Source organism: Carettochelys insculpta, chromosome 11, assembly GCF_033958435.1.
Source record: "Carettochelys insculpta isolate YL-2023 chromosome 11, ASM3395843v1, whole genome shotgun sequence".
NCBI lineage: Eukaryota > Metazoa > Chordata > Testudines > Carettochelyidae > Carettochelys > Carettochelys insculpta.
In genome coordinates, this window is record NC_134147.1 from 8,094,384 (window position 1) to 8,119,413 (window position 25,030).

Consider the following 25,030-nt stretch of genomic DNA (forward strand, 5'->3'; position numbering starts at 1 on the left):
AGGCACATTGTGTCCTGTATAAAAATGTGCTACGAGGTTCGAAAGACTCCTTTGCTGGCCCCACCTAGGGCTCACTCCACCAGGGCGGTGGCGGCGTCAACAGCCTTCTTCAAGGGCATTGTGTTAAAAGACATCTGTAGAGTGGCGACCTGGTCATCCTACGACACCTTCGCCAAGCATTATGCCCTACATCGGGTATTCCAAGAGGATACCCGTCTGTCGACAGCAGTCCTCTCGGGGGCAAGCTGCACATGAACTGATTACCCACCTCCTTACTTGGGTTACTGCTGGGTAGTCACCTATTGTGGAGCACCCACGGGGACCACTCGAAGAAGAGAAGTTACTCACCTGTAGTAACGGTGGTTCTTCGAGATGTGTCCCCGTGGTGCTCCACCACCCGCCCATCCTCCCCGCTTTGGATCTCTGTCTAGTGTTTTTTAGGAGCATTCGAGGCGGTTGGTCAAGGAACTGGCGGGGACCAGATTGTGCACGTGGCTGGGGGCGCGCAGGGGAGCGGTGCGTGCCGGCGCATGTGCAGTCCAGGAGAAACTGCTGGAAGATTTCCGATCTGCAGTGCCAGGCGAGCCTGACACCTATGAGCACCCATGGGGACACATCTCGAAGAACCACCGTTACTACAGTGAGTAACTTCTCTATCGTCTTTAGTTAGTTCCCAAAAAGTGCTAGCTCCCAAAGCCTGCAGTTAGGACTGTGGCTTCAATGAGCTAGATGCTGTTCAGACATACAAGAAGCATTATCCTTGTCCTGAAGAAGCTTTTAGTTTAATTAAAGAGAAAAACAGAGGAGAGAGACAAACAGACTAAAAAGCCATGTGACCATCCTTTTGATGACCACATTTTGTAGTCGGGTTTCCTGTCTGTCACTTGACTGACTTGTGTTGTAAATTGAATAGCATGAAGGAGAGAGGGGGGAGAGAGGCTTGCGGGGTGGGAATGAAGGAAAAGAAAGGGAGTAGAAGAAGCACCAACTGGAAGGGGAAAAGAATTGCGAGGAATGAGGAGAACATCAGCTTTCATGAAATATTTAAACATCTTAACCACTCATTGCTTGCTGTTACCTGTCTGTAAATAAAGTTAAATCTTTGAGGCAAGGGTATGTATTGATGTAATATGTGGCTTGTTATGAAGCCTTGGTATTTCAGATGTGTTCTGTACCATGAGATACCAGAAATCCATCTGATGCATCGTACAGTGAACAGGATTCCGAACCAAACTTAAAGGAGAAAAAATAAGTTATAGAGCACGTATTGGTCTAAGACCAGTTTTGCATACTGTCTTCCCCACTTGGAGCATGAGTTTCTAATGCTTGGTTTTATTGATTCAAACGTTTAAAAAGATTGAGAACACTGCAGCATAGGGGGAATCCTCAATTGACTGTGGAAAGCCTTGACCTAGGAGAGGGTATCTGCTTAAAAACTACATGCCCTCTGAGAAACAGAATTATAGGCACATGGTTTTTAAGGAGCTACCATAACTTCAGTATACCCTGTTAATTCATACAACAGCATGGAATGGATTTCTCCAGCCCCTTACTTTCAAATGTTGGTCAGAAATTGTACAATACAGCAAACTTGTTCTCTTCGCTAGGAAATAGGCACAATCCTAAGTGGCAGGGAACAAGGGTGTTCTACATCATCCTTTTCATCTTGATGGGTGAAGTATACTGCTTAAAAATGCTTTCAGGAGTAGTTTTTGGTTTATTTTACTTTATTTTTGTCTAATAATGAAGTAGCTTTATATGAAGTTGAATTCCTTTTCTTAGGTCTTGGCTATTGAAAGCTACATTTAGGAATAATATTTTACATATTTCTCTTTTAGGATGACTACAGAGTCTGCATGGATTTTAATATTATTCAGAAAGATTCGGTTCCAGTTTGTCCTGTTGATGCTTCTGGTTGCTTTACAGCAGACGTGACGGACTTTGCTGGACAATATGTGAAGGTTGGTGGACTTGGGGAAATAGTAAAGTATTTTATTTGATCTAGCATTTATGTGTGGTAGAAACTCATTTTTGCTAGGCGGCTTTGTCTTCAATAAGCTGTTTGGTAGCCATATTATTGTCTTGTAATAAAAAAAAGTTATTCTTCTCTCAATGGGAGTAAAACAGAGATGGATTTCTCAGGTGCTGTCATGTCACGTGTCCATTACAGTATTGGGCAAATAAGTAAATTGATAGGTTAACGATGTAAGCCTTAGAAAAAGGCAAGAATAATTTTCTCTAGTGCTTGTTTTATATACTTGTCATGGGAAGAATCAAGTTTGTTGTATTTATTTTTTTTAAATAAGACTCTCCCACTCATAACATTGGTAGTTAAACACATTGTAAAAGGAAAAATGGTATAAACTGTAAAGCTTTAACCTATTATGCATATTCTTCAGTTTTCATGCTACCGAATGGTCTTATCAGCACTCTTCAGACTTATCACACTTTCCCTTTTAAACAAAAGGAGTATTTTGTATCAATTAACTAGTCTAGTCTGGCAGGTTTTCTTCAAATATTAGTTCCAGCTTCAGGTTTGAACTGAATACTTACGTTCAATCTAATAATAAAAGTTGAGTTGGCAAAGTGTTGTAAAAGAGAAGATGTCTTTTTATTGACTTCTTGGCTTTTTTATCTACTTTTAGAATCCTTCCTTGGCAGTTTCACACTGTAAAACACTGCAAATGTAGTGATAAGAGGTTCAGAAATCAGGGTGGAAGCACTTGCATAGATATATGCCAAAAGTTTTAATGTTCTGGTATCAAAACAAAATGTCTGGGGGGGAAAAAAACCTGAATTTTTGTGTCTGGCTGTTGTTGGGTATGCATAAATATTGGATTTTTAAAATTTCATTGTCTACAGAAAACTAAACTGAAGCTAGAATTGCAGGTATGCATCCCAGTTTGAGACTATGTTCTCTTTCAAGAATACTGGGTAGTTATGACACCTCCACAATAGATGCGTGTAATTGAAAGCGTACAAATACGGAAACCATAACGTTGTTTCACATCATGGTATGTAAATGCTGGTTTTCATTTTTAAAATTGGAGACCAAACCATGAATGAAAACTCCCTGTAATAGTTAAAAGTTTTGAATAGAAAACTTTTTTTCTCTTTAGGATGCAGATAAGAACATCATCAAAATGCTGAAAGAGCGAGGTAGACTGATTCACACCGGTACTTTTAAGCACAGCTACCCTTTCTGCTGGAGGTAAGAAGAAAAATACATTTGACTTTCAGATAGAGAAATACAAGTTATAACTACAGTTGGAACTATGACTCTCTGGTCTGGCAACTGGACCACAGATATTCCTGGGCCAGAGAGCCCTAGTGGCCAGGAGAAGGGGAAAAGCATAGTAAAAGTTGACGAGGAGATTTTTTTTTTGTGCGCACAGCGGGGGATTGAGAGGGAGGGGATGGAAGGGAAGGGGGCAGAGGGCAGCAGCAATGAGCCAGAAGCCTGAGTGAGGCCCGACAGCTGGGGCTGGGAGCCTTGCCAGGCAGGGAAGCCAGCAGCGAGGCAGGGAGTTGGGGTAGTGTGGAGCTGGGAAACAAGCCTGGCAGGCAGGTACAGAATTGACTTCCCCTTATCTAGGAAACTCCCTCGTTCAGGACCATTGAGGTCCCAAGTGTGACTGACTGAGGAGGAGTAATTTATAGTGACTTTTAAACCATGTGATTTTTTTTTTGGAGGAGGGGTGGCGGGTGCAGCAAGGGGGCAGGGATGGGGTGGGGGGTGTTTGGGGAACAAGTACCATGAAAGTAGAAGAAATAAAGTACAGCTCAACTGCAGTTATCTTGAGACACTGAATTGAATCTGAAAGTGTAATTTAATTCTGGAAGTGATTTTTAGCATCTAAAACGCTCTCATTTAATTTCAAAATGAAGAGGAGATTCCTGATCTCCTTCCAACTGACAGCACTCATTGGAAGGGAACTGGAGCGTCCAGTGGTTTGCCCCTGCAGTCTCTGCTCCTGATTTGGGTGGCCACATCAGTGAAACATGTTCATTCATTTCTTAGCTGAATGTACAGAACTTCCGTCCAATGTTTTTCTGAAAATGCTATCATCCAGAACTGGTTCTTTGGGAGAACTGCACTGGAAAAGCTGCTCAGCGTGATGAGCTTGCTGTATGTGTTGTGCTAGACTGTGCTGCAAATTTATCACGCTTAGAATGCTGCTTTTTTTGTTTTGTTTTGTTTTTTATCTAGTAAAAATCAAAGGGATTTTTGCTTTCAGAACTTTAAATGTTGACAGGGTGAAATTAGTGGCGGCTCTTGGAACATTTTTTGACAGGTATATTTTTCAAAACAACTTTAACTCTATTTTTATGTTTAATCTTTCAGTGTAATGGCTTAAACAGTTCTTTCCATCTCTATTATAATTTACTCATCTTTATCTCATTTAAATTATACAATTTCCTCAGCTTTTTAGAATCCCACGAGACTCTTGTTACTTCGTGTTTTCAAAATTAGGTATTGTATACCTACTAGATGTTGGTTAGAAATATATAAAGCTGATATGTCAGTCCACATAAACATTTATGTATTGTATGAATTTATTTTATTACAGTAGCTACTCATTAAAAGTGACATTGGTGCCATTTTGCTGTGTTGCTCCTATGCAGCTGTTGTGGTTATGGTGTGTGTCCATAGAATCATAAAGGATGAGGGTTGAAAGAAACCTCAGGAAGTCATCTAGTCCAACTCTCTGCTCAAAACAGGACCAACCCCTGTCAAATCATCCCAACCAGGGTTTTGTCAAGTCTGTCCTTAAAAGCCTTTAAGGATGGTGAAATCACCACCTCCCTAGGCAACCCATTCCACTGCTTTGCTACCCTCCTAATGAAGTAGTTTTTCCTAAAATCCAAACTAGAACTGCCCCGACTGTTTCCTCCTGATATTCCACTTTCTCACTTACTGCTGGGCTTATGACACCATTCCCTGGAGAACCTAGTTTAAAGCTTTCCTCACTAGGTTAGCAAGTCTACCTGTGAAGATGCTCTTCCCTTTCTTCATTAGGTGTATCCCATCTCTTGTAATTCTTGTTCCTGGAACAGCGTTTCATTGTTGAGGAATCCAAAGGCCGCTTGTGCTCGGTCTCTCTCTAATGCCACCTGCACGAGCACGTTTCTGTAACTCAAAGGACCCTACCTAGTCCTTTTCCTTCAGAAGGGAGAATGGACACAAATATGACTTGCACCTCAACGCCTTTATTCCCTCCCTGCCCTCCCCCTTCTTCCCCCGGTCCCAGCCACATCACAGAGGTGTGTCAGCTGCTTCCAGGAGCAGTGCAAGGCCAGGGCTGGGGGAGTCTGCCTTAGCCCCACAGTGCTGCTGGACTGTTAGCAACTGCTCTGATTTGGCTGCAGGAGGCCCCAGGAGCTTAAGCCCAATTCCAGGAAACTCTGGGCCCCTGATCCACACGAGTTTTGTTATGTGCATCAATATTGAGGTAATGTGCAGATGGGTACCACCAGTAGGAAAAAAACCCTATATATATATATATTTACAGTTTTAAGAAATTACGGTAGGGATAATTACTCCAGACACAACAGGTTAGGCATTTTAGAACCTGCTGCTCAAACAATTAAATTTAAGCATGATAGAGAAATAAAAATTCTGAAATGCAGAGACCAGTTTAAAATCTAAAAGAACACTTAGAAATAAGCAAAAGTAGTAACAACAGCAAAGGCAGGGGAGGGCTAATTGTCCCTTATTTTCAGCTCCAGCGCTCCCCCTGCTGGGCAGCCACAGTCAGTGCCCCTGTAGCAGCAACTGTTTGTGGCTGACAGAAGAATGCTGGGCAGCCTGCGGCCCACAGGTGGTGCTCTCAGGTAGGGCTCAGGGTTGAATAGACACAAATCCTGTCAAAGGACAGCCAGCCTGTGTAGTTAGAGGGTTAGGGTTTGTGGGTTGTCACCCTCCCCATGTGCACCCTAAAGCAGCATTTGTCATTGGGGGGTGGAATCTGCTAGCCCTTTCAGGATGTGGGTCTGGAGTCCCGATCTCTGGCATCTCTCCCCCTGCCCTCACCAATTGAAGCTGGGAGTTGCAGAGCTGAATGCCTAAGTTGGTGAGTCCATAGGGCTGAGGACAGGAACTGAGGGCTGAGCTACCCTCTGTCCACGCACATACCCTGTTTACCCCTGCCTGTACTGTGAGCTACCCCTTGTCCACACACTGCTTCTAGCTACCTCTTCCCTGCACCCTGATCTCTACCCCGGCTGCGTATAGCCCCAAGCTACCCTTTGCCTGTGCCCTAAGCTACCACTGACTGTACCCTCAACCTATATGCCTACAGCCCCAACTCTCCTTCCCTGAACCCTGAGCTGCTCGTACACAGCCCCTAGCTAGCTCCTGCCTGCACACAGCCCTGGCCATTCTTCTTGCTACACCCTGAGCTGTTCTCACATTTTTTTTGAGCTGAGCTGCCTTCCACCCTCCCGCCCCCAACCACAGCCAAGACAGGCTGGGTAGTTGCTGGTGTGAATGTGTGGAGGTGATGCTGCCTCCCTGGTCTTGCCATATGGAGGTGGCTTGAGCCTGGTGGGCCCAGCCCCAAACAAAAGTCTAACTACACCTATTACCTGAGCACCCACCATCATCCCAGACCCTCCTGGGCCCCCTCCCCTGCTGGGCCCTGAACCTTTTAAAGTATGTTGGGAGCAGGGCCTCTCTCTCACAGGTCCAGAGAGGCCTGAGCCATTCGCAGCTTTTGAGGGCCCTCATTATAATAAATTATGATAACAAAAGAAAACAAAAAATATGGTTCCAAAAAAGAGTGAGACAGAATTGAAATACTTTTCTAGCCTATCAAATGCCAGAAAATTAACAAGTGTCTACAGCTGAGCCCCCTTTGAGCTTGAGGTCAAGGTCAAATGTCTCTTACCCCACTCCCTGATTGGCACTGATTGGGTGGTGGGTACCACATAATTCTTATTGATTGATTTGCCATTGAACTTGCTTGAATTTGAGTAATTTTACCAGGTGTCCCATTTCATCATAGGGAAATATGGTCATCCTACCTCCAACCCGAGCCCTGTTGTGTCCCACCCCTCTCCCCATTGACATGGGGTACAGTGATGGGGGGGTAGGAGGACACCCTGACATCAGCACCACCCTATTCTGCGCTTCCCTCACTTGGCATAGCAAGCAGGAAGTTCTTGGGAGGGCACCCCCCACAAGGCTGATGGCCTACGTGTGTGGGTTGCATAGCTGCAGTTTCAGCATTTGATAACCTCCTGGCCAAGCAAGTCAGGACCATGTGTCGGTTTCCAGGATGACCCAGGTGACCACTGCCTTAAAGGTGTTTGCTGTGTATCCCTCCTGGGAAATCCTTTCTTTTCTGCTTTTTAGTGTTGGCTAGGTCAGGGGATAGCTGAAGTTCGTGGCTTAAGAAAAGATCTTACACATTGAGCCTCTGAGGATGTCTGTGGGCAAAAGTAGAATAAGTTGTTTTTGTTTTCTCCTCTCTCCCTAAGAAGCTTTGAACTGCAGAGTCAACTGCAATTCTGAGGTGCATTTGTGTTTGTATGTTAATGCAGTATGTATTACACAAAACATAGTTTACATAATTGATTTCTGTTGAAGAAGGTAGTGTTGGTTCAGGAATATCATGGGAGAAAACATTACTTAGAAGTTTTGGAAGCTGATAAAATTAGTGCTTTGATATCTCTGTTAAGTTTGGGGTGAGCAAAAGAAGCAAAATAGAGATTTTTCAAGTGGTAAGTGTTTAATGATGTCAGTTATGTTTGCCTTTTACAAGGAGGCTGTATACTGGTAATCGTGAAAAAGTGAGTTGTGGACAAGTTTTCATATTCACATAGTTATCCTTTGACTTGCTTAGTGTGGAAATGGGTGTACTGCCAGAGATAAGTATTTTTGCTTTTTAGGAAATGAGAAATATTTATTTTCAACTGTGTTTTTTAAATAATTTTCCTGAGTCCTAATTAGTCATTATGCTCTTCAAATTTTTGATGGCTGTAGCATATAATGGGGTTTTCTATCAGTATTTTTAAACATATAAATATTTTGTATGGAAGAGAAATAATCTCAATGGGAATAAATTATGAGTTAGTGTTAAATGATATCTTCAGAGTTTTTCTTGACGCGTTTATCAGCTTGCTAAGTCTATTTTAACTTTGTTTTTTCTTCTGTCTCCTCACATGGAGACTAAAGAAAGGCAATGTGACTGAAATGTCAGTTTTAGTCAGTGATGATTTATATAGTAATATCAGTGATTGTGTTGCTTCAAGCTTTAAAATTGTTTTTCTAGATAAATCAGTCAAACTTGAATTAATTTTTCTCCCATAGTGGCTTTCATCATATGGTTGGTTAGATTTGTTGGTGGTCAGATAGAGCTGTCTGTCTGTCTAATTGCAGTTGTTAAATCACATTGGAACAGTGGTTCTCAAACTATTGGGCCCATGGCCCAGCGTGCTTAACACAAACCTTTTTGTTGATCACCAGCCAACCATTCATGGTGACAAAATGCCTTTGCTTATGTTTAAATACTAAATTATTCATGTTAGGCTACTGGAGCTATAACATAAGGGAGTGTATATAACTGGAAAAAAGGAAATATTAAACTTTAAATAAACAAACGGATTAAGCACTGTATCATGTTAGTTTAATTTGTGTCCAAAACAAAAGGTTTCAATGTTGTCTTTATTTAGCAGGGGAGGTCAGGAGCCTTTTTGGGTCAGGAGCCACTGATCCACAGAAAAATCAGTAAAGGGCCACACAAGTGAGAATCAACCTCCTTCCCCTACACCCCACCAGCCCTCACTGATGTGGACCTCAGCTGAGATACCTCCCTCCCGTGGTGCTCCAGCCTGTTGCAGTGGGTGGGGGAGGAGGCAGGGAGGAGCAAAATTTAAGGCTTCCCATGGGCCAGATTAACTCTTTTTGGGGTTTCGGGGTTGCTCTACCATTTTCCCGATCAGGGCTGACTGCCAGTGGGCTGCAACCCCAGTTCTTGGGAGTGGGGATGGCCCCCTGAACTATCCAGAAAATTTGATTTGGCAACCCCTGTTTCCTAGGGATACCAGATAATAAGCTTTTACTGTACTAGAAAAACAACAACTTCTTTTATTGCCACTAGTTGGAATCCTTAGGTAATGAGCATTTCATTTTTTCCCTCTGTGTCAAGGAAAACCTTTAATTCTCCTTGAAGAACATCATTGTTTCATCTAGGTTGGGGTAACCCTGTGGGAGAGAGAAATTGCCCTGATGAAGCAGGTCTTTGCCCACGAAAGCTTTTGCTCCAAAACATCTGTTAGGCTATAAGGTGCCACAAGACTTCTTGTTGTCCTTCATGTTTTGTTTCCCTGATGAGTTGGCAAATCACTGTGTGTTGCAAAACTTATAATAGCTAATGTGAGGCTATTTTTCTGGTGTGGCAAACTTTACAGTGCTGGATGTTGTCAGGTATTATTGGGGTGCCTTAGACAAGATGGGAATGCTCGTATTGCAGTCTGCTTTTCTAATGATGATAGCAAGTTGTAAGCAATGCTTAATAATAGACATTCAGTTGGAAGAAAGTAGTAACAAATTTCATGTAAACCTGATTTCAGTGTGAACAGAAGCAAAAACAGTAAGTTGGAGGTGCTCCTAGTAGAATTTTTTTTTTTTTTTGAGTTCTGTAGTAGATTTGTTTGGAGGAATAAATATAGGATAATTTAGCTGGGCTTGAGCTGCTCTATTGAATGCAAATTAACCCAAGTTTTGTGTTACTTAATTGTTCTTCATCCTGAAAGTGGGAAGTCCTGAATTCCCCAACATATCAAAGATGAACAAAAGCTAATATGAAAAAAGCTGTTTTTATTTAAATATGTACTTTGATTTAATTGTTTAAATGAAATACAGTTTTGCTTTAAAAATAAACATTTGAAATGATGATAACCTATGTTAAAACTGATGTCAAGAGTTGTTCTGCCTTAACTATATGATCAAAACTTACGTCCTTTCTATATGTTGTTATTCTTTTGGTTTGATATGCATTCAAGTAAGTCTTAAAGTAAATTACAGATGATAGGGGACAATGGTGACAGCTTGAAAAGGGCAGAGAAAGTGGAATCTTGCCAGATTCCCTTAATTCACATTAGTGATAAATGTGACCCATGTGAATTTGATACCCTAACATCGAGGGTACAAAAAGTCCTCTAGCACCTTAAAAATTAAAAAAAACTATGTATTAGGTAAGAGCTTTGGTGGCTAAGCCCCACTTCTGAAAATCTTTACGAAATCATGTAAAATAATCAGATTTGGTGGTGATTTTATTTATGTTCCACTTTTTGAGCCTTTGGGATGCAGTGTGTTGTTTTGAAGCTGTCTCCACTGCCACAAGGGCTTGAAAATAAGACTGAAATCATCATGTATCCACTTGGCTCTGGGAGCTATGCTTTTAGGAAAAACAATCATGAGACTTGTGATAAAATTATGAGAGTTGGCAACTCTTTTATCCCCATTAGTACAAGATTTGTTGGTTCACTATATTCTTGCTCCTATTTGAAACCAGGTGTCTTTTAGAGGAATATTCCTGAGCACCCTGGCATTTCAAAAGTGTATTTCTTTTCAGTACTGCTGCTGCTGAAAGAATTGCCCTGGAATGGCGGGAGGCAGGGGAGGGAAGGGTTCTTCTTGTAGATATCATATAGTTGAGAACAGGTGTCAAACCTGGATGGCATAAATTGGCCTGTAACTTCCCCTTTCCTCAAATAGACTACAGCAGGAGCGTTACTGCTTCAAGCTCTTAACTTTCCCATAAGGTAAAAGTCATAAATATCGTAACTCCTAATTGCACGTGTAAATTAATACTTTGGGATTAAAGGGAAATAACATACAAGACATGGCATTGAAGAAGAAAAGTGATGTGACTTTCATTATCAGGCTACATGAAACATACTCCCGCATCTCAGCTTGAACAAGCATTGCTGGGGGCTTTTCATGTCCTTTGCTTTGTCACTCAGGGAGGTGCGCCACTAGGAACAGTATTCTCACAACAAACTGAGCAATCTCTTAATTTCCATGAGTGTTCTGTAGAACTTCAGGCTACTCTTTCATGTTAAGTGGTTCTGTGGATATACTCTAGAAGTTTCAGTGTTTTATGATTGAATTGTTGAGAGGAATGTCTGTATTTGGGAAGATAGCAGTTGGTTATTCAGGTTATTTGCTTACAAATGTTCATCAAATGTGCACTCTTGGTACTCCTTGTTCATTTGTACAGATTACAGTGTTCTTAAAGAAAGGTAAAGTCTGTTCGGTATTAACCTGCCTGCACGGAACATTAAACAGATAGCAGTAATAAGCTTTTGAGATGTAGTAGAAAACTGTAATTCTTCATGCAAAATTTTCATGTATTGATTTTTTTTTTTTTTTTTTTTTTTTTTTTAAATTAGACAAAACTGTTTTGCTTGTGAGATCCCAGGTCAGCGAAAAATCATGCGTGTGATTGGTGTGCATTTTAAGTATTGTCTAATTGGCACCTCTTCTTTGAGATCCCTTTGTTTTCACAAATGAAGATAATTAATCACTACAGAGTACATATAGATCGATGGCAGGTTTTAGTATCCTATATATGGTCAATATCGTACACAGTAGAGGAAAATAAATACTGAGGTATTTGGTTTGTAGTTATCCCGCCATCAAATAAGGCTACTGACCCCTCATTCTGCATGAGATAAGAGTCTGGGATACTTGGGTCCCTGGATTATTTTGGAAAATCCAAATGGCATATGAACCATGATTTGGTCACCAACATCCAAGGGAGCGTGACTCCTTATGTCACTCCAGGGAAGACAACCCTGTCAGAAAATTCCCCACTGCCTCGTGGGTAGGTTTTGGGTGATCCAAAGGCTATGGAAGTAAACCCAAACAGAAAATACAGAGAAGACACCCTAAGATGGTTAGCAGGGAAAACTAATCAAACCTGCTTTCCAGCATCTCCTTGCAGTTACCTCAGTTCCAAATGTATTGACTTCTGTCTTTCCTTTGGGTTCAACTGGGGTAACCGAGAGGGGGACGGTGCCACTTGAGCAACACACTTGCTCCAAACACTAGCCCAGGCAATGCAGTGTGTCAGAGGGTGTCAAATAGAGAGGACACTTCATCCTTTCTGATAGCATGGAAACAACACGGGAAGTGGCAGTTATGGGTTATAAGCCCTCAAATGGCAAAGAGGAGAATGCCACGGGTCACTTTCGTTGGTGGGAGACATCATTGTGCCTGATTGGTCAGCTAATGCCTGCTTCAAGCTGGGCAGCTCCCGGTCAATAAGGTGCTGACGCGCCACATCTGCCTTCCTCATTGGGTGTATGGGGATAGACAAAAAATAGAAAATTAGGTGTGAATGACATACCTGCCATAAAACCAAATAATAAATCAACTTACCTCTGGCTCGGTAGCTGGAGCGTGCAGACCATGTGTCCGGGACTTGAATTTGCCCATGACCTTACAAACACGGACTCCGTGTGCAAAACAGACATAGATCAACAGCTACACAAACTGAATGTTGACGTTGCTGCTTTCCATGAAACTAGGCTCTCAGATGTTGGGTCAGCGAAAGAAACCATTTACACGTTCTTCTGGAAGGGCTTGAGTACAGAGAAATACTGCCTCTACGGAGCTGGATTTGCTGTTCATAACTATCTGCTGAAATCTATCAATACGCCCACAGCTGAATTGGAACACGTTATATGCTTGAAGGTCTGCACCAAGTCAGGATATGTCAACATCATCATTGCTTTTGCACCCATGGTGGCCTCATGCACAGAAGACAAGGACTGCTTTTATTATAATCTTCAGAAAGTTACTGACTCCTTTCCAACTGGCGAACAACTGTACATCCTTGGCAACGTCATGCAAGAGTTGGGCATGACCATCAGTCCTGGCCCATCTTCCTCGGTCGTCATGGCATTGGGAAAATGAATGAAAATGGTCACAAGCTTCTCGAATTCAGTTCTCAGAATCAGCTCTGTATCACTAATACTTTCTTTAACTTGAAAGTGTCACAAAGCTTCATGGCACCATCCCAGATGTAGTCACTGGCATATACTTGACCTTGTACTGGTACACAGGAAACATTTCAACACTGTCCAACTTACGTGCCTGAACCACAGCACAGATTGTGACACTGATCACTCCTTGATCAACAGTAGAGTGAAAATCCTCCCAAAGAAACACTGTATGACAAAGGAATGCAGTAGACCAAAGATAAATACCCCATCAATACTAGAGAAGCGCTGAAATGCTTTGTCTTCACAGATGATCTCACTCACAAAATGGAACACAAACCAGACCAACAAACCATTGATGAAACAGGGTCCATGCTGAGATAGGCAATATATGATTATGCCAAATCTGCCTTTGAAACACGCAAATTCTCCCAGCAAAGACTGGATCGATGAAAATGACGTTCTTAGGACTCTTCTCAATCTTACCTTAATATTTCCTGTTTTTTGAGACCTGGTTTTTCTTTCTTTTGTGCTGTTTGACTTAAGTGGGTACACTTCTTTTTTTTTACTAGGGTCTGTGAGTATCTAAACCTATATTTAAATCTTTACCATTTCACATATGGATTTTATTCATAAAAATGAGTTGTTTTTTTTTTAAAAATACAGTATTGAAGAAAGTCTGCTAATTTACAAACAGGAGCTTGCAGGAATTACTGGAGAGAAAAGGCAGCGCATATCCCCAGGTGGCTTAATTTAGCTAGTGTGCTTCTGTAGGGCTCACTGTCATTCAGCTAAGCAGCATCTGTGGTGTTTGTAATCTAGTTTGAGGACTTTCGGATACCTCTGTTTTTCTGTTCAACTCATTAAAAGGACCTGCCTTTCTAATGACTGCTGAGCACCAGTTTTCTGAAAGTATGGCTATTCAGAATTATCAGCAGTCTCTTAAGAAAATTTTGGCTCTAACGTTTTGTTCCTCAATACATGTTCTACTGTTAAAATAAGAAATCTCTACCTCCATATGTGCTTTGAACCCATAGTGTTCCTTAAAATTGCAAATAGACTAAAATTTGATACTGTACAACCAAACCTGAGCTTTTGTTAAAAAGTGGAAATTTAAAATTGCTCAATTTTATATGTATATTTGAAATTTAGCAAAATTGGGCTCTGAGTTGGTATGTGAGCTCTGTGGAAATAGGGATTAGAGCCATGGGGTCCAATACGCTAGCTGCATGTGGCTATTTTGGTGGTTGAGCTTGGCTAGTTAGTTTAAATGGTAAATGTATTTTCAGAATGATGTGGCTAGTTCGCTATAGCAGTCGTCACTAGAGTGACCATTGCTTCAGAACTGGTTGGAATCAGAGGGGGAATAGGGAGGTATTTCAGTCACTGTGTATATAACATTGTTAAGCCAAGTATACATATTGGAAAACTGGGTATAGTTCTGGTGTTCACCCTTGAAAGTTAAAAATTACCTAGTTGTGCAGAAGTAGAGCTAGAAAAATTATTGAAGAACTGGAGAGAATAAATGCTATACGGCGAGAAACTTAGAGTAAACAGATGAAGTGCTTTATCAAAAAGGAGCCTGAGAAGTTACTTCAGTAGGATGTAGAAGTACCTTTCCTAGCAAATGATACTGGGTATTTATAATCTACTGGAGAAAGATTTAGCAAGAACCAATATTTGGGACCTGAAGCCAGTCAAATTCGTATGGGAAATAAAGCATATATTTTTAAAAATAAAGGCAATGAGCCATTGCAACAAAAAGAAATGGTGAATTCTCCATTATTAAAGTATTCAAGACTGGATGCCTACCTGAAAATTATCCTTCAGCTAAAAACAATTATTTGGCTCAGTAAGGGGTAACTGGATGAAATTTAATGGCCTGTGAAAGATAGAACATCAGAGTGGCCTTTAACTATAAATATTAATGCTGATTTTTTTAAAGTTTTCTTTACTAATTGTTTGCAGTATTCTTAATTTCTAATTGAAGCATGTCTAAACTTGTTTATGTAATGACATTTGAGGTAGATTTTGTATGCTATGGAGATGCAGCAACATCAGTTCAGTTGGACGTCTTAAGAATTTGACTTGTTTTAATATGTTGCAATCATCATTGATATTATCCAGCTGCAAAATAGTGTAGAAATGTAAAATTACCACCCCCCCAATATAGTTTCTCGTGTTTATTTTCAAGATCAAAACAGACTAAATTTGCTGTATTTTGTTGTGGGTTTTGAAAATATGGAACTGTTATAAAAATTGACTAAGTGTAATAATGGTTAACAAGACTTTTTGTGCAAAAGTTCATTTGTTGGTACATGAACTAAATATTGACTACTGAAGGGCTGAATCTCTCTCGACTGTCAGTCTCTTCTCTGGCGATATCTGTGATCCATCGTGATTTTAGTTAGCTGGATGACCACTTATGGGTTTGGCCAGGTTTTCCTTGGTCTCATAAAGTTTGTTTCCAGCTCTGAGAGTTCTGTGCTGTTGTTTAGCTGTAATTTACCCCTAAATGTGTAAGAGCTCAGTAAGCAGTGCAAGTGTTGCTAGACAATATTGACCTCCTGTAGTTCCCCAAATTCTCTCGTTTGGCACTGGTTGGGTCCTCAGAATGCTGGGCTAGGTAGGTTCTACCTGTATTTGGCTGTGGAGGGAGGAAGGTGGTATATACCAATATATTGTTTGGTAGGTAAGATGTGCAAAATGTTTCAAATATATATAATAAGAACTTGTTTGTGCATTCTTTTCTTACAGGTCAGATACCCCTCTAATTTACAAAGCTGTACCAAGCTGGTTCGTAAGGGTAGAGCACATGGTGGAGAAGCTGTTGGAGAATAATGGTCAATGCTACTGGTACTGTATCTTGCATACATTTATTATTTCTCTTCCGCTGTGATAACATGCTTGTTTCCATTTTCCCTTTCTGGAGCAGTATTACTGAGGCATTGCTAGTGACCACATCTCCAGGAGTAACTAATAGCCTCCAGTTTTATAAAGGTTTCTTACCCACAGAATCTCATGATCTAATAAATTCATTAGTCCCTAAGGTGCTACATGGTTGCTTGTTATTTTCTGAACAGTTAAGAGGCAGGTAACCTTTTTTTTGTGTTAGAGTACAAGTTGGGGAAAAATGTTGTAGAGATACCGTAATTATCCCCAAACCAAGGAAATCCAGAGTAAAGATTAGTGTAAAAGAAATCTGAATGTGTTAAGGTGTGGAAATGCACCATTAGGTCACTTAGCTTTGTCATGTGGTGATACTGTGCAATAACCATGGTTAGGATGACCAAGTTATAGTTCTGTGTTGGGCTAAACTGAATTTGACAGTTGTCTGCATGTTTTTATTACATTATTATTGTATTACTGTTTATTATTACATTACTGTTTGTCCTAACTATGCAAAACCAAAAAGCAGTCATGTAGCACTTTAAAGATTAACAAAATAATTTTTTAGGTGGCAGTCTTTCATGAGGCAGACCCACTTCTTATCTGGACTTTAGTGCTGAAAGTGAACTGGCATGAGCAGCTCTGCCCCACGAAAGATCATCACCCTAAAAATTATTTTGTTAGTCTTTAAAGTGCTGCGTGACTGCTTTTTGGTTTTGTGGCGATACAGACAAACACTGCTACCTCTCTGTGTCTGCCCTAACTGTGCAGTTCGAAAACTTTAACAAGAAACAAACTTGACAATCATGTGATTATGCATCAGACACACAGAATCACCCATGTTTAGTTAAAAATGATGATCCATGGCAAAGAAACCAAATAAGGCATTAATTTTATATGTTTAAAAGTATCATGTAAAAATTATTAAATAGGAGTTTACTGATGAGGGAATTATTGGAGATGGCAGCCATTTTGAGAGGTTGAGGCATTATGACACATCTGTTTGCTGATAGCACCCAGATCGGTCATTTGGTCTACTGGTACAGCGTGTTTTCAAAGTTTGTCCTACTGCCTGCTTGCTTGCTTTCTCCCATGCCAATATAAGGTCATACTAAGAAGATTCAGAGGAGAAGGAAAGACAGTATGTAAATGTACCCTCATGAATTGAATTGTGGGGAGGGACTGAACTGGAAAGAAGAGAATAGAGAATCTTTTGAGCGTACACAGTGCTGCATCACTGGTTGACTAGTGTTTAAATAATAACAGCCCAACAGAAAAACAGGTCAGAGAGTGAAAGTCTTAGTGCTGCAGCCAAGTTTGAGGGGTGACTTGAATTAATTTCTGACATTACTGGGCTCCTTTTTAGTATATGGATAGCAATTAAGATCCCCATAAATAACTCTTAGGCAACTCAGCTTACATGGAAGATATGTTTGAGTGACATGCCTGCTGTGAATATTAAATGACATGAGAAATTAAACAGCTCCTTGTTGTAGATTATCCAAAATACTTCAAAGGTGGCTCATTAAGCAAATGAACAGCTTGGATTTTTAAGGCAATTTTATACTTCATATTGCTCTTGGTTTTTAGTAGCAGAGGATACTGCTGTTCTGCTTTTGGGAAGAATAATAGAAGGAGGGGGTAAAAGTGTTTGAATAGTCTTTTACAAGAAGCTTTTACTGTTTGGATGACTGAGAATGAGTAAACATTTGCCTGATTTCATTGTGAAAACTACAGTTGTTTAATCATTAATAAGAGTGTTCCAATAGTAAAAATTACCTGTTTTAATATTTGTTTGAGGATTTTAGAGTTGGAGAACTCAAGGGAATATCCTCCAAGGGTGACAGTTTTTTCTCCAGGCCATCTCCACTTGAACTCTTGTCATTCTGAGGGTTTAAGTGATGCATACAGACTAATGCATGTGTTTTGCACTGAGGATATACTTGATGCCAACTGGAGATTGAACCTACGTAGTCTAGTACTTTGGGACCTGACCCGTGCCGAATGAGAGAATTTGCCAGACTGTGGGAGATGAATATTGCATAGCACATTACCAATGTTTCCACTGCTTACTGGGCACTTACTGGGGTAAATTACAGCTAAACAGCAGCCCAGAACATTGAGAGCCAGGACTGGTGGCTGTAAACCAACTTTACGGGACCATGGGAAACCCATGGTAAATGGTCATTTAGCTAAGTAAAATCATGCCCGATTACAGATGTTGTTGAATGAGAGGGTTCCTCATTAGAGAGGTTCAACCTGTGTGGACAGTTGTAGCAAAAACAGGCTTCTTGATAAAAGTATTAATTTTTTCAAGCTTACTCTCTCCCTATTAAGATGTGTGCACACCTCCTATTTGGACATGGTTAAGGGTATGTGTAGACCCTCAGTTAACTGTGTGGGGAGGCCTCCAGGCCCCACAACCCTAAGTCTGAGGTCTAGGGCTGTGGCACATGGCACGTACCCCTTGATGCAGCCTGGCCTAGGAGTCAGAATCTGTAGAGCATCCCTTCCCTAGAGGGTGACGTGGCCTAATACCCAGAGTTAGTACAGCAGCTCCTCACTCCAGTGCAAAGCTGCCTAGCAGCCTGAGTCAGTACAGCGGCTCTTCTCTACCGGGCACTGTGGATTAGTAGCCAGAATGAGCAGAGCAGCCCCTCACTACAGGGTAGCATAGCCAAAGAGCCAGAGTCAATAAGGACCTCTAGCGAAGAGCTGGTGTCCCAGGAAGAGAGGACCCTGACCAGTGTTCCATGAGCACTGAGCATTTGGGATCTGGGGGGCAGGGGGAGGAGGAGAAGAGGTCACCCAGGAGAATTTCATGTGCTGCCTAGCTGATTAGCAGAGGATCCACAGCTGGCAGCATGTGTTTCTATTGGTGGTGCACATGCCATGCTGTGCATAAAAAAATTTATTCTACCCATGGATGTCAAAAAATAGAGGGAATGCTGGCCTTGATCTAGGGCCCCAGTAGCGGCAGAGCAGACTACTACTGGTTCAGTGGGGAATCCCACTGAATTCATCTGAGTGTGGGAGTACCACTTGCTCACCCATCCTAGGTTGCTTCCTACTGTCATCGGTGATGTTAGTCCAAGAAGTCTTAGGATCTCCTGGTTCCATCGTGCAGACCACTCTCTGGTGTTCTGTCAGCTGTGGAAGCTTAATCTGAATCTCTGGGTCCTCAGCTCCTACCAGGAGGGTCTGTGGCAGGTTCTCCGCTGGAGCTTTCACCCCACATCCTTCTTCTCTAGTGTTCCTCCCAGGCTGAGCTGCTTTCTTTTATACTGACCTATCACTTGGAGCATGCTTGGTGGGGCTTGAAGGGTGGGACTTCCTCCACTCACAGTGTGGGATTAACACCTCCTTTCCTTGTCCAAGGTACAGTCACCCTGTCGCACCTCCCCATCCAATTATTTTGTTGATTGACAGCATTCATAGCTCTTAATAATTAAAAGAAATTGGTTGTCTTATCTGGAAAAAATTGCTTGTTCAGATGACTAACATAAGAACACCAGACTGGGTTGGAGCAAAATGTCTAGCCCAGTATCCTGTCTTCCCACAGTGTGCCAGGGCACCCAAGGCCTAGAGGGAATGACAGATCACTATGTAATCATAAAGTGATCTCTTCTCCATTGCTCATTCCCAGCACATGCCATGATTCAACACTTGTGTTTTTAAAGACACCCTGTAAAACCAATTATGTCTTATGGATTGGGATAATGTCATTTTTTGTGTTCACTGACACAGGAAACCTTTTACTTTTATAAATATTTTTGTAAAATTATGCTAATTTCTGTAGCATATGAGTTCATAAACATAATTTGAAGGCATACAGTACGTAGTGATTCACACCCCCCCCCCCCCCAAAATCCTTCTGTAGCAAGGGTGGAACTAAGGAGGAGGACCTAACGTTTCAAATTCTGATTTGGGTTCTTGAGGGCTTCAGGATCACCTAAAAATAGGGAAACTGGAGATCAATGCCTTTTGGGCTGCATTAACCTTTGCAAATGAGTTTTATGACTGCATTGCTTTTTTGAATTAAAAAAAAAAAAAAGACTGTTCATATCATCCCTTAAGAATAGTCTCTCTTCTTATAGATGTTGCTTTTGATGAAATAGATTAAATTTTTAATATAGTTTGACAAACTTTTTATAACCTAATTGAATTCCTAATTAGTTTTTTAATGAGTTAACTTACCACTAATACATTTTTGAACAGGCATGGCTTTAAAGCGTGCAACTGTCTTCATTTAGAAAAATGAGCAACTAGTATCTTAAAGGCAAGCATGAGCAAATGAAACAGTAATGCTTTGAAGTTAAGAAGAAGCTCTGAGCTTTACAAGAGTTTTTAGTCTCCTGTGACTGAAGCTGGCTGTCTACCTATTTTACATGTATAGAGGTGGAAGTACAGACATTATGTGACTGGCCAAAAGTATTGAAGCGAGTGTGACAGAACTGATATAAACAAAATCCAAGAGCCCTGATCCCTGATGCCAATTAGCCACAGTCTCTTATTTAAAACTCAGCTGCATGAACTTTTCCCATATGTTCCTGGAAGCTAGATTTGCTGAAATTACACTTCATGTTGTAACCTCAGACAAATCACTTTTGCCTGCTGCTTCAGTTTCCCTGAATGTGAAAGAGGGATAGTACTTCCCTACCACACATAGGAGTTGGAAGCCTGTGTAATTTAAATTTGAGTTGATGAAGAGAAGTGTAGAAAAGTGTAAAAATACAAAAATCTGTTAATCCTCTCTCCCAGTGCTTACATGGTCATAAAGGTGGTAAAAGGAGAAATGCAGACTCAGATTTGCATGTGAACCACAGTTTTTGTTATACCTCTTCTCACCTTCGCATATCTACTGGTGCTACTGGGATTAGGTTTGGACAAAGGGTCCCCCTGTATCTAGTCATCAAAAACGCTACCTTAGGCAGGACCCACCAACTTTCAGTGCTTCTTTTGAGTGCTTGTTCATGTCTTTTCCATGGTAGATATGCATACTCACCACATACACCAATGATGGAAGGCTTTTCCCATAGCAACTTCTGTAGGGATCTAGTAACCCCCGAGTGGCACCTCTGTGATGTGATGTAAGGGCCACTGCATGATCCCCTCACCTTCAGTTCCTTGTTGCCAGTGACTGTGCAATGGAATAGCTTCACTCGAGCATGAAGATATGTACATATTTGAACCTGGAAGGGACCTTGAGAGGTCATCGAGCCCAATCCAGCAAGACCTATCACCATTCCTCACAGATTGTGGGTTCTTTTGCGTGAGAGTGTGTTTGCTAAATCGAACCTGCCCCAGACTCTTGAAAGGCCCTCTCAACAATTCAGCTTACAACCGCAGGTACAGAAGGCCTATGTTCTAATCACTGAGCTCTCTCTCCTTCCCCCCCGTCCCTCGATCTATCTACTGTAGCCTTTTCTCCTGTTTTTTTCCCCCCTCCCTCCCTCCCTTCATATTTAGTTCCTAGTGGTAGTTAATGTCATCTGGTCCCCTTTGGAACATCTGCCCAGATGGAGGCATGCTCCTGTCTTCAAGCTTCAAGTCTTGCAACACCTGCAAATGACCTGTATAGGAATTGCTGCACCACCTTGGCAAAGCCTACATCAGTGGTAGGTGTAAGATTTATAAATTCTTTAAACCAAGGCCCGAAAAGGAGTGGGACATATGGACTCTATGCCTTTCAAAAAAACAAACTGACGAAGGAATTGTCCTTTTGTGTCTGTATGACCAAATATGTCTTGTTTCATGTAATCTGAATGCAAATAGAGTTTTCTATATAAGGCACCCACAATTGCCTAAGCATATGGCACAGTCTAACACTAGATGGTAGCATTTACTGGGAAGAACGCAAATTTCATTCTTTCATCTAGACTGGGATGCAAAAGTAGTTCCATTTGTGTTGTATTAGCACAATGCAAGTGAGAGAGCATTAGCACTGGTAAAAATCAGACTTGGGTAAGATTGATTTAAAATCTTTGTCATGTCATGCACCTGGATTTTGGTGCAGTGTATCTTCTCTTCCTACTCAAGGACTGCTGTGCAAAGATTGCTACCTGTGACGCTGTAGTACAAGTACGGCAGATGTGCTATCTTGCTAAATGAAATGACCACAGAAGCACCACCTTGTCACTTGCCAATTAAAATATTATTTGAAATAAGGACTCCAGATATGGAAGTCTAAACTACTAATGTACTTTTAATATCTAGTTCCTAGATAATTAACTAATTATCAGTAAATACATTGTTGAATGCCTGTCCTTTTCTAAGTCTCCAAAAATATAAGCATATACCTGTTTAAATAGCCTAATTTGTACTCCAGTGTAATGTGCCTCTGGATGCAAAAGTCAAAACATTTTGAGAAAATCATGTGGCGAGAATAGCAGTAGTAGAATAAAGCAGAAGGCTTTATTTCAGTAAATGAAAGGTTGCACTTGAAAATGCTGTTTTTTTTCAGCATCATTGGCCAGATTTTGATGTTAATCGTAATTAACAAAACATCTGCAACGTGCAAAGTAAAAATCTTTTCAGAGCTTGATTTTGTGTGTATGAGATACATAAAATGGGTGAATAAAAATGAGATTAGTCTGGGTTTGTTAATTTGGTGTATATCGCTAAGTGTGGCTGAAACCCAGTCTTCAGCAGTCCTTTGTAGTCTCACTCTGAAGTGTCACTATGGGAAGCAGGGTGGGAGAACAAAGGAAAATATTACCACATTAAAAAAAACAAAAAAACCACCCAAACTGAAAATGTGATAAATTTTCAAAATTAGTAGGGCTTATGTGGACTGACTTGCAGTTTCCTTTTAATCAAAATGGCTAACTCTTTGCGTAGGGTAGACGGCATGTGGACTAAACTGGGGAGAATTTTTTTTTATATGCTGCATATTTGCATCAGAAGGGTAGCGAGTTAGTGTGTATCTTCAAAAACAACAAGAAGTCCTGTGGCACCTTATAGACTAACAGATACTCTGGAGCATAAGCTTATGTGGGCAAAGATCTGCTTCGTCTCTGCTTATGCTCTTGTGTGTGTGTGTGTGGGGGGTGGTCTTTATCCCTTTATAATCCCCTTGCTAGCTGGTTAAATTAGTTCTGTGATACAGTACTGGAGCTAATTGAAGTGTCACAATGACATGAGAATTCAATTACTTTTCTCCTTGATTTAAAACAATTAAAATTAATTGAGGTACATTGAGAGTTGGTCATTGTAAGCTAAATTAACATAAAAGAGATTTTTGAGGTGTAGATGCTTTTTTTTCTTTAAGGGGGAGTAATTGTAAATGTTACACTAAGTTCAGTTTTCTTAACCAAAATAATTAGATTTTTGAGGAAACATTGGTGTTTCAAATTGAAGGACGAGTGGCATTCATTAGATTCTACTTAAACCTCTGTTAATACAGTGTACTCATGGTGTGCAACAGCTATATTTGGTTTCTGGTTTTATGATTTGATCAAAAAAAAGAATTCCCATTATGTCAAAGGGCAGGTTTGTTTTGGGGCTGGTATGAGCTCACATTTGAATCATGAGTTAGGATTTGAGCTTGTAGAAGAAGAAAACTAGTGCAGTAGCTTACTGATCTTTCTTAATCCAGTTAGGGTAAACCCTTCCACCCCCCACCCTCAAGCTCTTAAAATAATGGATGGCTAAATGTTTAGCAGACATTACAGTCACAGATCCATATCAGGTGACTGAAAAGGTTAGTTTGTAGATAATAACTTAATTGTTTTTAATTTTTGTAACAGGGTTCCTGACTTTGTAAGAGAGAAACGTTTTGGAAACTGGTTGAAAGATGCCCGTGACTGGGCTATATCCAGGAACCGATATTGGGGAACACCTATCCCTTTGTGGCTCAGCGATGATTTTGAAGAGGTATGTAAGAAAATGAAAATGTCCAGTTCTTGGCAGAAGAAATCTTGCTGTGTCTAAAGTGAGTGTGTCCTAGAGCACATTACTATCTTTAGTGCTTTGTAGTTTGAATTGTTCTACTAACAGTTTGTAAAACTGCTATGCAAGGTAAAGTGTAGTAGAGTAGTCTTTTTTTTCCCCTTCAGGTTTTTAATATAAAATTTCAGGGGTATTTCTTTATTTTTAATGTTTTAAATTATACTCTTCTCTATCCTAGAAGAATTTTAATACCATCATAAGAAAAATGGAAAAGAGAATTTTTAGTAACTGTTTTTAGCTCTTAGTTTTAATTTAACACTTCTGAAAAAGACTGTATAACTGGTAGCTACAAACTGCCTACGACTTCAGAAAAGCTGAACTATAAATGCATTGTAATGGACTGGGTGGGTTGTAAGGTGTCCTGGCATTTACCAGGAAGTAAATGTACAAAACTGTACACTAATGTAATTGGCAGTGCCCAAGTCCCCTGCTCAATTTCTGCAAAGGTAAATTACTGGTATCTAGGAATCAGCTTGATTAATCAGTTCTATTAAGCAACAACTATAACCCTGAATGGTGGTGATAGCATCCTGCAGCTTGTATTCTTCTCATCTCCCCGGTCACTCCCAATAAGTGATTGTACACATTACTACTCTGGACTGAAGCAGAATAATTGAGGAAAATATATGTAGGTTACCCCACCTACTCCTCTGTTCTTATGTTTAAAAATCATTTATACTGCCCCACATAGGAAGATCAAACTATTTCTCCTTTGACCCACTGTTTACTTTGTAAATGCAAAGGAGTGTGTTCCATGTAAATTGAAACAGAGAAGATGCTGTATTGTCCAAGTATGTTGGCAGCCTCTGGTGTCTAACTGTAATATAAAAACTTACATTTATGAGAAGCTGCCATGTGTATTTATCAATCTTGCCTTCTTGCTTAGAGAAACTTAGGCTCCTGTTATGGTGTCTTTCTGGTTTTGAGGTGATCTTGGGTCAAGTGAGGTTTCATCCAATGAGGCAGTTCTGTACTGCCTGGAAATGGTGGAGACTGTTAGGCTAAATGAATCATGATCTGCATCTAGCAGCTATGAATTATCTTTCATTTACAGTTTTATGTCCTGCATGATCCATGGAAAAATATGACACAGGTTCTCAAATTGTAATCCCTGGTCTATTTGTTGGTCCTTGGAGGGTTGGTTGGTTGTTTTTATGCTAATAATGTCTCCCTGCAAGCAGATGCTACACTGGATTAAGGCGGCTAAAAATACAAGTGATTTCTTTTATTACTCTTG

At 40.7% G+C, this 25,030-nt stretch overlaps 1 protein-coding gene across 3 annotated transcripts in view; it reads left to right on the plus strand.

Annotated features, from left to right (window-relative positions):
- IARS1 (isoleucyl-tRNA synthetase 1) overlaps positions 1–25,030 on the plus strand; it is a 193,736-nt gene that overhangs the window by 53,128 nt on the left and 115,578 nt on the right. For all 3 annotated transcript variants that reach the window (XM_075004893.1, XM_075004892.1, XM_075004891.1), the window contains 4 exons: positions 1,839–1,961; positions 3,120–3,211; positions 15,712–15,810; positions 23,592–23,718. In XM_075004893.1, coding sequence (XP_074860994.1) covers positions 1,839–1,961; positions 3,120–3,211; positions 15,712–15,810; positions 23,592–23,718 — 441 coding nt within the window. The remainder of the gene's footprint in view (positions 1–1,838; positions 1,962–3,119; positions 3,212–15,711; positions 15,811–23,591; positions 23,719–25,030) is intronic.